A 12,857-nucleotide genomic window follows, 5' to 3' on the forward strand; every position below is an offset into this window, starting at 1 on the left:
GGGGGGGGGGGGGGGGGGGGGGGGGGGGGGGGGGGGGGGGGGAGTCTATTTGCTTGAAATTTCACAACTTTCAAGATACAAGATCCGAAAATGTTTCCGAGAAAATAAAACAGATCACAAAGGGTGACATATGACATGGAGAATGCCTTCAAAACGCTGGGGAGAAATTATTTTCAACCTGAAATTCCATACAAGTGAAAGTATTAATGAATTTGAGGGTTGAATAAAAACCTTCGGATATGTGAGGGCTCAAAAACTTTAGCTCTCATCCTCCCTGTCTTAAGCCACTAAATGGTGTGCTCCTGTGAAGTAAGGGAGTTCATCAAGAATAAAGAAGGCATAGGTCCATGGGTACAAGTGACTGTCTTAGAATCCCCGGATTGGAGACAGCCAGTTATTAGTCTCTCAGAAGCTCCAGAATGATCCCTCTGGGCACCTCCTCAGATCTCCTTGTCATCTCTCATATATCTAAGCTACTGGTCCAACCTGACTGCCTAATGCTTCCCCAGGTCTCCTGCCTTTTGCTCCCCTCCCTCAGTATGTCTTCTCCCAGGCTTTATGCCCCAAGAGACAGCATAGGTGGAAAGCAACTTACTCCCATACTCACTCCTTACTCTGTCCTCATCTGGCTCCTTCCCACTCCCCATTGCTCCAGTAGTGAAACTTGCTAATATCACTGATACTCTCCTGTTTGGAGAAACTTGTGGGTCCATCTCAATATTTGCCTTACTTGAACTCTGTAGCATGTAGAACCTGTTGACCACTCTGGCTTCCTTCTGACTTAGAATATTTCCAAGTAAGTCTTTTCATACTGCTCTAATGACAGGTTACTAATTTCTTCAGCCTCCGCTCCCACACCTCTTAAATGTAGAGTCTACACTGGTCTTCTCTCTCCAAATCCTCTTGATTTTACCTCCTTGTTTAACTATAAAATCAGTCTGCTTCTTTCTAATCCCACTGCAACTGCCTTGATTCAGATCCTCCTTATTTGTCTCTATTATGTAGTTTCTTTCTACTCGTTTCCTTGCTATCTTGCCCCCCTGCTCCTAATCTGTTCTTCAGTGTAGCTAAATTAATTCTAAAACAAATCTGAACATGGCAGTGCCCTCCTGACAATTTCAATGTTTCATTACCTGTAATATTCAAACTCACACTATCTCACCTCCCGGCCTAGAGTCTAGAAAGAAGTACTGCTTCAGACCGGTCACCTGCCTCGCTCCACCACTTCTCTTCTTGGCTACCTCCTGCCCATCCTTCCAGCGCAGCACAAACCTCCCTGCTTTCTGCACCCCGACCCACGCATGCATCGGGCCAGACACGACCCTCGGGTGGCTCCACGGTCCAGGACTGAAAGTACTCGCGTTCAGGAGTGTTCCTCCTCAACGTGAGCACTGCCAAGGCGGCAGCTGTCTCCGACTTCTCTCGGTGCAGCCAGCCCCGCACCGCACTCAGGTTCAGCAAACGGTGGCCAAATCAATGAGAGAATGGGTAAAACAAAGGAGCGTCTTCTTTTCCTGGCCCTGTTCCCATGCAGCTGTGAGCCTGGCTCTTACTTCCTCTGAAGGCTTAGGACAAGAGGCGGGAGAAAATACCGCGCCTTCGCAGAGCGGAGGAGGGAACTAAGCGGCTAGGAGCCGGGTGCCAAGAGCGCGGCCGGAGTGCGCAGCCGCGGCCCGCCCTGGGGGCCCCGCCCCCGAAGTGCGCTCGCTTTTCCCCAGGCGCGCGCCGCTTACGTCACAGCCTCGCCTCTCCCCTTCCAAGCGCCTCCACGCGACCCGGAAGTTGTACTTGTGACGCTGCTTTCCCTCTCCCACAATACCTCGCGCTCTTCCTTTCCAACCAGAGCCCGGCGGAGTGAGTATGGGTGCTGGGAGCCGGCGTCGGGAATCTGGTTCCATCCTCGCTCGGGATTGTGCTGACCGGGACAGCGAGATTTCTCTGAGGCCGGCCCGGGATTCCGCCTTCTGAGGGGACGGGAATCCGGGCTGTTTAGGGGCTCCCGTAGCCTGGGAGGGAGACTGGCCAGGCTTAGGGGAGCCGAGCCTGCAGGGGTTTCCGGGGCGGGAGCATCTGAGGGGCGCGGATGCTTTCGCCGCGGGGTGACCGGCTTGGCTTTGCCGATACCTGGGGCATCAGGTGCCTGGCCGAGCCCTTTGCACCTGGACGCGCCCCGAAGGTGGCATTGTGAGGCCGGGCTCGGGAGGGAGGAGTTGGCTTGTGCTGGTTCCCACTCTGTTCTGAACTTCCTTGTCCCTGGATTTAGATGGCTCCCGCGAAGAAGGGTGGCGAGAAGAAGAAGGGCCGTTCTGCCATCAACGAGGTAGTGACCAGAGAATACACCATCAACATTCACAAGCGCATCCATGGAGTGTGAGTATCCCTGCAGTCGGCCGGGTGCCTTCCTGGTTGGGGGCTCCCGAACTCATGCGTCTGGTTGTCACTCGGAGGTCTGTCTAGTTGTTGAAAAGCTAGGTGGTCTAGAAATTGGGTCTTCTTCGGAAGCCCACATCTATATTCCATGGCCCCTATTTAAGGTTTATAGGATTTAAAGTGTAATCCTCGGAGGTTAATGACTGGAAACAAAAGATTGAATAATAGTTTCTGGGAGAGCCAATTGAGGGGAACTTGGTGATGATAGTCATTTCATTCGGTGCTTTGTAAACTGAGTAAACCTGGGCAAGCTAAAGGGTAAAAGATGTGTATAGGAAGGAAAGCAAGCTTTTAAAAATGTCTAAAGTAAAGCTAACCAATTAACTAAAAAAGCTGTGTCCAGCCCAGGATGCGAACACTTAAAGATTACTATATACTTTAGTTCCTGACCCACACAAATATGTACTAATATTGGTTGAGTGGTAATACCGGGAGACTATTAGACAAAAAGAGAACGTATCAGTGGAGTTAGAGGGCAGTATTTGTGCAAAGGATACGTGGCTGTTGTGGATTTGTGATGTACGAGAATATTGGGAATGATTTTGAATGTTGTAGTTCTTTTTTTTTTTTGTCTAGGGTTTGGTTTTTAGTCCTTAGGCTTAGTGAGTTATTACCCCTTCTGCATATGTGCTTACTGCTGCGAATGGGACTAAATATTTCTTGAATACTGTTACTTAGAATATTTTTTTAAAGATAGAATATTTGTTCATTTTAAAACCTACATCCACAAGCAAGCCCGTTTCTCCCCACTAGTACATATGTATATTTCCTATTTGGCTTCATCACATGCTTGTAAAGATAGAGAAAGTAACCTTAAGCTAAAGAAAGAATTATTTTGGTTCGGGGGCGCCTGGGTGGCTCAGTTGGTTAAGTGACTGCCTTCGGCTCAGGTCATGATCCTGGAGTCCCGGGATCGAGTCCCACATCGGGCTCCCTGCTCAGCAAGGAGTCTGCTTCTCCCTCTGACCCTCCTCTCTCTCATGCTCTCTGTCTCTCATTCTCTCTCTCTCAAATAAATAAAATCTTTAAAAAAAAAAAAAAAAGAATTATTTTGGTTCGGTATCTATAGCCCCAATTTGCAAAAACTTTTCGAGTAGTTCTGCCAAGGTTCTAACCAGATAAGATTCTCAAGTCTCATTGACTTGGACTTAAATAATTTTTCCTTAATTAAAAGTTCACAAAATGTTTCAATAGGTAAAAGACAACAAAAGCAAATACAGAACTGAAATGAGGTGGTGACTGATTCTAGATTCTCAGGCATTGAGGTGATATTTTCACACTGATCTTTACATAGAAACAACATTGAAATAAGCTGGAAGGTTGTTTGGCTTTTAAGTCTTGTCTGCTTTCCATGCTGTAGAGTCTGTTGGCAAAATTTCTCGAAGTAAAAATAACATTCTAATGTGGAGCCTATTAGTGCCTAAACACTAATTTTGTTTAGCATATTAGCTGCAGCAGTCTAGCCAAACAGCTGGTTAGGTTAAAAATACAGCTTCAAAATCAAGACCAAATTTTAATTGAACCGCCTATAGATTTTTACATTGGAGCCCCTTATTTTTGTCTCCTCCTGAATGTCCTGCTCTTGAGGACCAAGTGTCTAAGGTCAGAATTTTGATACTAAGCTCCTCAGAGTAATAGAGGAAAGTGGTAGCGAAATTCTTGGGCTAAATTATAGTCCCTGCCTTTTGGGGAAAAAAACACCACCTTGTTAACTGGTTAAGGTAAAGACCCACACAAATTCTTGTCCCCTTAACAGCCATTCTCTAAAATGGCAGAGTATGACTGGCAACCAGAAACCTGGAGCGAGATTGGTTTAACTTTGTCCCCTGGAAGTCATGGGCCAGGGCTGAGGGGTGGCTGTAAGTAGGTTTGCATGTTGGTGAAGAGCTTTGGGGAAGGCCTGCGTGTGCAGAAACAGGAAAGGAACATCTCTGGGTTCTGGCTGATACTGCCTTCAAACTGTCTGTGGATAGAAGTGAAGTCCCTAACAGTGGACATTCTGTCCCCAAAACTTCCACTGGAGATTTCAGTAGTAATTGGCCCAGAGAAAAATAATGAGACCTGGTCAGCTGGTAACCCTGCTTCCCATCTCCTAATTTTGTATGTATATACCTCTATTCAATGAGAAGTGCAGTACTCCTGGGTATACCTACAGAATTCTCTTCACCATTCCTCTTCCAGTCATGTTCCTGCATACAGGAATACTAGCCCCAGAATCATAACAATACAGAGGACTAGCCAGAGTCATACTAAGTCATTAGAAATAAAAGTTTCTTTGAGAAATTGCCTTAGTATGGTTTTTAGAAGATCAGCAGAGAGGCCAGATTCCCCTAATACAGTGAGCAAACATCAAAGTTCATGTTTCTCTCCCTTTTTTAACTTTAATCTTGGGTAACATTAAATGCACAATCTACTAATAGTAAATACATATTCAGATAAGGGATACCATATCGCTCTTCTTTCATTGGATAGATCTTGAAATAGCAGTGGACTTGAAAGATGATGAGGTGACAGTTGGGGAGGAGCACTTGTTCAGTCTTCATTTGAAACACTTGGAAGTCTGTCTTGTTTCCTTTTGCGAGGTCTTCCTCAGAAAATGCAGGCAGTTCAGAAGTAAATGACCAAAACCACGAATCTCTCCTTGTAGGATACCAGCACTCTTGTTGCAAGTTCTTGAGCAGCATCCAGTTCAAGAACCAAAGTGACTTCCCTTGCTGGCGTTCCATTCGAGGCCAGTCAGCCTCTGAATCCTCTGACTGGGAGATCCTGATACCTCATATAATGCAATTCCTGGGGGTGTGCAAGTCAGTAGCCCCGGGAAGGAATTTGAAGAGTCGATTTTTGTTCTCTCCTTATTAGCCTGGAATTCCAGGCCATGCCTTCCAAGGCTTTTACTTAAGGAAGATGATTATAGTTTTAGTCGGGGCAAACTGGTATCTGTCTTTGAGTTTTCCTTTATTATTTTCCTGAAGTAGGCTCTTTTCACTAGTGATTGATGGGGTGACTCACATTAATATTATGAATGCCTGAGGGAGAATGTTTATTTGATTTAACAAATGGAATGCAGTACTAACTGGACTCCTGGGATAGTCACCGTTCCAGAACTCGTAGCGGGAGCCACTGCAGACAGATTGTGCATAAGTGGGATATTGCCACACCTGGATTTCTCGTGAGATCCACAGTGCCATTGCAGCAGCCTCTTGAGTCTCGTGGAAGGCACTGTTTTGATGTGGTTGTTTGGGGGGATTTTTGATAGCACATGTTACACAGCAAAACATTCTATTCAGGCACTGAAGTGTGGAACAAAATTTCTTGGACTGGGCATTCTCTTATCTCAGGAAAACTATTTTTATGAGGGATTTAAATGTGCAGTAGTAGCCACATTGGGCCTGGTACTTTACTGAATTCCCGTGTGTGAGCCAAGGAACATCGTGTTCTGGGGTCTCTGAGATGGCTTCTGGGTCAAAAATCCAGTGCCTTTGTGCATTAATCCTGCTTGGGAGTAACCACGTTTCCTTCCCTCGTTTTGGGAGCATATCAAGCACTTAACTGAGTATTAGGCACGGTCCTGGACTGTGCAGATCGGGAAATCAAAGACCCTATCTTTCTAGTTCACTTAGTAAGAAATTGAGATACAAAATGGCAAAAAGTGCCAGGTGGAAAGTCAGTCAGTGGGCGAAAGGGTGCTGTTTTAAAGGCCAGATGATGGGACTTGGGAAAATCGTAGGTGTGAAACAAGTTTTTCAGGCACTGTTTGCTTTGTTATAAAACTCCCAAGTGAAGACCTGAATCCTTTGGCCATTTCTCAGCCCTTCCTTGATGGGTAACAATTGATAGTTTATTCTTCATTTTTCTGTGGAAATGCTTATTCGTTTTACTTCCAAAGATTCCACAGTCTTGTGCTTTTCTTATCGCTCCTGTAGCTTCTAACTTTGTGGTTCCTCCTCACATCCTCTTTTTAAATTAAAGATTTATTTACATGAGAGAGAGAGCCGTGGCGGGTGCAGAGGGAGAGAATCTTAAGTAGACTCCATGCTGAGCATGGAGCGCAACGCAGGGCTCAATCTCAGGACCTGATCCAAAACCAAGAGTCAGATGCTTAACCAACTGTGCCGCCCAGGCACCCCTCCTCCTCACATCCTCTTTCCATCCTCTTAATGTTGAAGAGCCCCAGGACTGGGTCTCTTTTCCATCTATGCTTGGTAATAGCAACTGGTCTTAGGGCCTCAGACATACATCTACTGTTCATTTGGGTATTTAGGCATCGCAAACCAAACTCTAGTGTTCATCTTCTCCCCTGACTTCTGCATTTCTCTTGTGGCTTGCCTTGTATTAGTCATTGTCAAGTGAGCATGTCCTTTTGGCTCTGCCTTCCACAGTTTTATCAATTGCACTGGTCCCACCACTATTCTCTGTCACTTGAATGGTTACAGTTAGCAGCTCCCTGCTCCTGGTTCCCTCCTTCACCCCCAAACACCTGGTCCACTCTCAAACCCTCCTGGCTTCCCATCTTATTCTAGAAGCCCAACTTCTTGCTCTGATTCCACATGAGCTGGCTACTTATTTTCTTAATCATACCAGGCATGTACCTGATTCGGGGTAGCTGGGTTTTTTTACTTTTTCCTTCTGCCTGAATGCTTTTCTCACAGATGTCTAAATGGCTGCCCTCATGATCTGCAGATCTTAACTCCAGTATCATCTTAGCCATCTTATTTAAACCTGCATTCCCTTTCCCTCATGTTCCCGCTCTCTCTTCCCTGGTTTATTTTTCTCAATAGTACTTGATACTATCTCATGTACTCCATGTATCACCTGCATATAAGCTACCTGAATAACTGGATTTTGTCTGTTGGACCTACTGCTGTTATTTCAGGCATTTCTAGATGGTCAAGTGTTTAAGTGAGTGAACTGAGCTTGCTTGATAGGTTCTAAAAATAGCAAGGAGGCTGATGAGGGTAGAGCAAAGGGAAGAGGGGGAGACAGTAAGAGAAGAGGCAGAGTGGGGTGGGAAGGCAGTCATCTTTCATAGGCATGTGAAATCACTGAAGATTTCAGAGCAGAATGTTTAACTCTAGCATGCTCTGTGTGTTACTTTTACTGGATTTCATAAAATTCACTCCATCTAACAAAAGTGGAACACCTAGTATGTGCCGGGCCCTGCATTGGGTTACAGAGGTGAATGGTTGACCTGGCCCCTTCTCTGACCTTCACAGTCCTGGGTGGTAGGGACACCTTCTTAGACTTGGGTCTTTCCCCCACCCCCGGAAATGGCCTTCACTTGTCCAAATGCTTGACCATTTCAGCCTGTAGCAAAGTTCTGGCTTTTTCACATTGTTTAAAAACATGAAATTCAAATGAATTTATGTACCCTCATGTAAACAACAAGTTAATAGTATTTAAGTGTTGGAACAGACATGAGTTAATGACAGTGTCTGACACATGCCGACAGCTTCATAGAATTAACTGTTGTCAAGAGGAAATGTGTACAATTTTAGCCAAGACCAAGTTAGTAACCTTTGAATTAGTATTGAATGATCTTCAAAAACATGCCATGTCTTAAGATATAACAATCTATATTTTGATCTGAAGACACTTTTATAGTATGTGTATTTTATGTTCAAGCATATCCTATCAGCATCTCTTAGGATCATCTGCAGAGCTCCTATCCCACATCACTGAAAGTGGATTGTGCATTTTCTGTGTCCCCAGTATTAATATCAGCTGCTGGGCATTATACAGTAGTGGAAAAGGGGATTATTCCTACCTTAAGGTCTGGTTTAGATTTTGTTTTATGAAAATAGGACAGCGCATTACATATTTAATTTTGTGCTTATTTAATTCATTTATTGACTTTGAATCTCAGGGGTTTCAAGAAGCGTGCCCCTCGGGCACTCAAAGAGATCCGGAAATTTGCCATGAAGGAGATGGGAACTCCAGATGTGCGCATTGACACCAGGCTCAACAAAGCTGTCTGGGCCAAAGGAATAAGGTGCTAAAATTATTTGTTACAAATTTTTTTTAGAAAACTTTTATAATTACACTAGCTTTTAATCAACTCTGCACAGTTTTTGTAAGTTCAGTAATTAGCTAATGCATATGGAAGTATTTCCTTAAAATGATGATGGCTCAAAGGGTGGGGTAGCATCTGCAGGGAAGCCCTTTGACATGGCATGTGAACAGAAACCCAGGTGATGAAGGAGCCAGCAGTGTGAAGGCTGAGTAAGAGCATTGCATGAAGAACAAATTTGGTGTGAGCTGGGAACAGGTGGTGAAGGTGGACTAGAATAAGTGACTTGAACAGTGAATGAGGACGGAGAGGTAGGACGGGGATAGACCATGTGGCATCTAGACATAATGGGGAATAATTGGCACAGTGGTTTTTAACAGTGGGCAGTTTTGCCCACCCTCCCTGATTGGGGGGCTGGGCATCTTTGGTGTCATTCCTGGGGATTCCCACAGGTCAGGGGCTCTGCTACACATCCCACGGTGCACGAGGCAGCACCCCCACAACACCCCTGACCCAGTTGTCAGTAGTGCCAAGGGGTGTGCTTTTCGCTGTGGAGGGTGATGTAAGGTGCTGGAGTAGACCTAGGTGATCAGGCCAGGGTGGGGGGGACACACAACTGTCTGCATCTGTGTGGTATTTCATCACTGGAATGAGAGACCTGAGATTCAGCCCTGCCGTGCTAGCAGTGAGCGTTCTTTGTAGAGGAGATGTGTCTGATAAAGGAGTGGCCAAAGAGGTCCCTTAAGATGATGATGATAGAGGTGGGGAGTGGTGTCACAAAAGCCAAGAGGAGTCCTGAGTTTTGGAACGCTTTGTGTCCTCAGACCAATTAAAGGAGATAGGCCACCGTAATGCTGCTGTGGTTGGTGAGAGGAGAGGCTTGTGTGTATGAGAGAGGGGAACGGAACAGTCTTTTCTGTTGAATGTAGCCTGCAGAGTGGTGTTTCTGCAAAATTACATTTGACTATAGACAAATCCTGTAACCACGATGTGGGTGTTGGTGATGAGGGGAAAGACCTAGCATGTTTGAGCCTGTGTTTCTGCGTAGGTTGAGTATCAGTGGTTGCTGCCTGCTAAGACCAGTATATATCCTGAGATGGTAGCATTTAACGTCCACCTGTGGGGATATATATTTTCCAGGGAACTGGGCCTGTAGCGCCTGAGCAGATGCACATAAAGGACAGAGCATTAGAAGCATGTTAAAGATGTGGGGATAGGAGGCGTCAATACTGTTGGCAGCTATTTTCTTGATAGGAAGCATTGACTTGAGCAGCACGTTCATATTTTTATTAGGAATGTTCCATACCGTATCCGTGTGCGGTTGTCCAGAAAACGTAATGAGGATGAAGATTCACCAAACAAGCTCTACACACTGGTTACCTATGTACCTGTCACCACTTTCAAAAGTAAGTTTTACTCCATCCTACAAAGCTGCTGTTTGGATTAGAAAAGCATCCTTACCCTTTAGAACCCGAATTCATCTGTCTCAACAAATACTTAATTGTGCGTCTATATACCCAGCATCCTTCTAATAGGGAAATGGGTAACAGGCATAATCAGTAAACCTTCGTGTTAGGCTGTGGGGCAATGGAGGAAGATACAAAACAGGTCCATATCTGGGTTGTAAAAAGGTCATGGAACACTAGCCTAAACCGTTTACTTCAAGAAAAGGTTTTTGGAATGTTAAAAGTGTGAGGTGTGGGTATGGAAGTTGACTGGCTGTCTCTTTTGCAGATCTGCAGACAGTTAATGTGGATGAGAACTAATCGCTGATTGTCAAATAAAGGTATAAAACTGCTTCGTGTTTTGGTTTTCCTTTTTTAGGTGCAGTATACAGTTGACTCTTGAAGAACATGGAGGTTAGAGGCACAGATTATAGTCAACTACCCAAAATTTACCAATAAAGCAAGCTAGAGAAAAAATATTAAATCAGAAAATATATTTACAGTACTCTATCAAAAAAAAAAATCCACGTGTAAGTGGACCCGTGTAATACGAGAGTCAGCTGTAGTATCTCTGTGCAGTTCCAATTACATAGGATCGTTTGGACGGCTTTTCCTAAATGGCATGCCTGTGCCCCTTCTCCCCAGCCCCTGGGATTTCTGAGTATTTGGGTAGAGCCTAAGCATGTTTTTAAAGGTGATGTGCTGGCCTGGGAAAACCTTTTAGGTATCTGGGACATTGGAGGTATACTGTTAATTCCAAGGAACATTTTCTAGAGACTGGCATGTAGAACTCCATTACCATTGGCCACCTTTCACATTTGAACAAGTTTAAATGATGTAATTGATAGATTTAATGAACTGTATTTGATAGTATGTCCCTAAGCTTCTGTCTATATCTGTGTTGAGTATGCTTGTCAAAAGGTATAGAAGAGTCTGATTGATTTTTGATGGGTAACCATATATATGGCTTAGGTGTACAATTCATATGTACAGCTTACCTTTTTGTAACAGCCCCCTTAAGTGTTTTTAATCCCAGTTTACATGGACCTGAAGCTCGGGGCGGGGGCAGTTAAAAATCAGCTAAATTCAGCCTGAAAGCAGTGTGGCAGGGATTCTTAACACCCCTGACATACTGAGTGCTGCTCTAAAGAGGTCGCTCTTTTTGAAGCCCCAAGGGTGACGGTAGTACAAGCAGTGGGGGTTAAGGACCACCTACCGTGTATTGCACAATTCACGGAGGAGCGTGGCAAGAGATACCCCTAGACATGAGTATAAATTATAAGAACCGAGTCAATACAAAAATTTATTTATTAAAAAACTTGGAGGCCAACATTGAAAGCATGGTTTGTACACAACATTTTTGTAAGGACAAAGTGAATACAACCAAATATATTAAAATGGTTTCAATTACCAGCATTGAAACAAAATTAGTGCAAAAAAAGCCAAATACAATTGCACAGATAGTGGCTCTTGGATCTTGAAAGTGAACTTGATTTGTGACCTCTCCCCCATTATCCAAGTGAAAAATGAGAGCTTGGGCTTTTGTCTGTGGTTTGGTATGATACATTTGACTCTTCTGTTCCATCTGAGAACGAAATCATACTAGCATCACAGCAGAAGTGCCCTGAAATTTCAGCAAATCTGATAAAAGTGAAATTGCAAGTCACGGCATCAAGGGAACTAATGTATAGATACCCTATCGCACTGTAATATCCAACTAATAATTCTCTTAATAAATAGAAATGCTTGAGGGTTGCATCAGTTCCCCTGGGCACAGCTGTGGCTGTCAGGCTGCTTATCCAGATACCCAGCATGTAAAATACACTCAGAATGAATTCAATTAAAATCTGGATTTTAGGACTGACAACCCACAAAACTCTTCCGTGCTTTGGTATGGCAGACTCGTCTCTGCAAACTGCTCTCCTGCTACAGGTTACTCAGCTTGAGTTCAGGCTGCGATTGGCGGCTCATTTCCAGAGTTTTGAGACTGTACTGATTGATCTTGGCATTTTCAAGTTTGGATTTAATGTCCAGCGGCTTTTCAAAAAAGTTGACTAATGACTGTTCAGTCAGAAGTGAAGCTAAAATATGCTCAAGGGACACAGTCCAGTCCCCTTCTGCCTCTTCAGGAAATGTCTGGGAGTCCTGGGCAATCTTGCCAGGGCTGGTGTCTGCAAAAACCGAGTCCTGCTCTGGAGAAAGAGCTGGAGCCCGCAGCTCCTCCCCGCCTTCCTGGGAGCAGCTTCCAGAGCTGCTGCCTCGCTGCCCCACTTCCCCGATCTGCAGCAGCAGAGTGGTTACCGTGGCGATGGCTTGATACAAATCGTTTTCTTCTGGATCTTCATGGAACATACTGTACAGAGTTTTACAGAACTGGATAAATTCTCTCTGGAATTAAAAGTACATATAGCAGCATAACCAGGACGGCAGTATAATGCATTTTTTTAAACTTCATACTAAGTTCTTAGAGAAGACCACATCGTACTCTTTGAAGCAGATTACAAGAAAAGGCAGTTGGCCCTTCTACCCTGAGAACATACTACTAACAGTGACTCCAGGGACTTTTCACCACACACTTCAAAGTGTGCTATTTGTCTAGAGAGCGACTACTCAGAAAGGTGTGCACGCTTTAATCCAGCAAATCAATCTGTAGAAATGGATCTAAAAGCTAGAGAGACTTGTTTATAATGGTGTTTAATCTAGGATTTACAATAGGAACAAAGTTAGAAATGGCTTAAATACTATGACTAAATAAAATTATAGCTTGTTCATCTGATAGGAATACGATGGGGTAACTAAAAGCCGTAAAATGAAACAAAAGAGTGATGCCTGATGCTTTTTCAAGTTATAGCCACACTGCTGCTCAGCTGGGAGAATCTGAATGTAATGTGATGAAAGTTCCAGTGGGACTTAGCTATATATTTACTCTGGGGATAGGGATATGGTTGAGAACTAATTTAGGAGAGCTCTCCATG

At 44.3% G+C, this 12,857-nt stretch overlaps 2 protein-coding genes across 8 annotated transcripts in view; one reads left to right on the top strand and one right to left on the bottom strand.

Annotated features, from left to right (window-relative positions):
- Positions 1–1,747: 1,747 nt before the first annotated feature.
- Positions 1,748–10,235, top strand: RPL31 (ribosomal protein L31). Of its 4 annotated transcripts, none has more exons than XM_032419616.1 (5): positions 1,748–1,854; positions 2,264–2,370; positions 8,294–8,419; positions 9,731–9,843; positions 10,172–10,235. In XM_032419616.1, the coding sequence occupies exons 2-5, from the start codon at positions 2,264–2,266 to the stop codon at positions 10,201–10,203; spliced, it is 378 nt and encodes a 125-aa protein (XP_032275507.1). In that variant the 5' UTR covers positions 1,748–1,854; the 3' UTR covers positions 10,204–10,235. The 4 variants fall into 4 exon arrangements, with proteins under 4 accessions (XP_032275507.1, XP_032275508.1, XP_032275506.1 ...); XM_032419617.1 differs by lacking the exon at positions 1,748–1,854 and adding an exon at positions 1,859–1,943; XM_032419615.1 differs by lacking the exon at positions 1,748–1,854 and adding an exon at positions 1,965–2,176.
- Positions 10,236–10,336: 101 nt separating this feature from the next.
- Positions 10,337–12,857, bottom strand: part of TBC1D8 (TBC1 domain family member 8) — a 104,494-nt gene continuing 101,973 nt past the window's right edge. For all 4 annotated transcript variants that reach the window (XM_032419614.1, XM_032419613.1, XM_032419612.1 and 1 more), the window contains exon 20: positions 10,337–12,270. In XM_032419614.1, coding sequence (XP_032275505.1) covers positions 11,809–12,270 — 462 coding nt within the window. In that variant the 3' untranslated portion in view covers positions 10,337–11,808. The remainder of the gene's footprint in view (positions 12,271–12,857) is intronic.

This window comes from Phoca vitulina, unplaced genomic scaffold (genome assembly GCF_004348235.1).
Source record: "Phoca vitulina isolate PV1807 unplaced genomic scaffold, GSC_HSeal_1.0 scaffold22, whole genome shotgun sequence".
Lineage (NCBI taxonomy): Eukaryota > Metazoa > Chordata > Mammalia > Carnivora > Phocidae > Phoca > Phoca vitulina.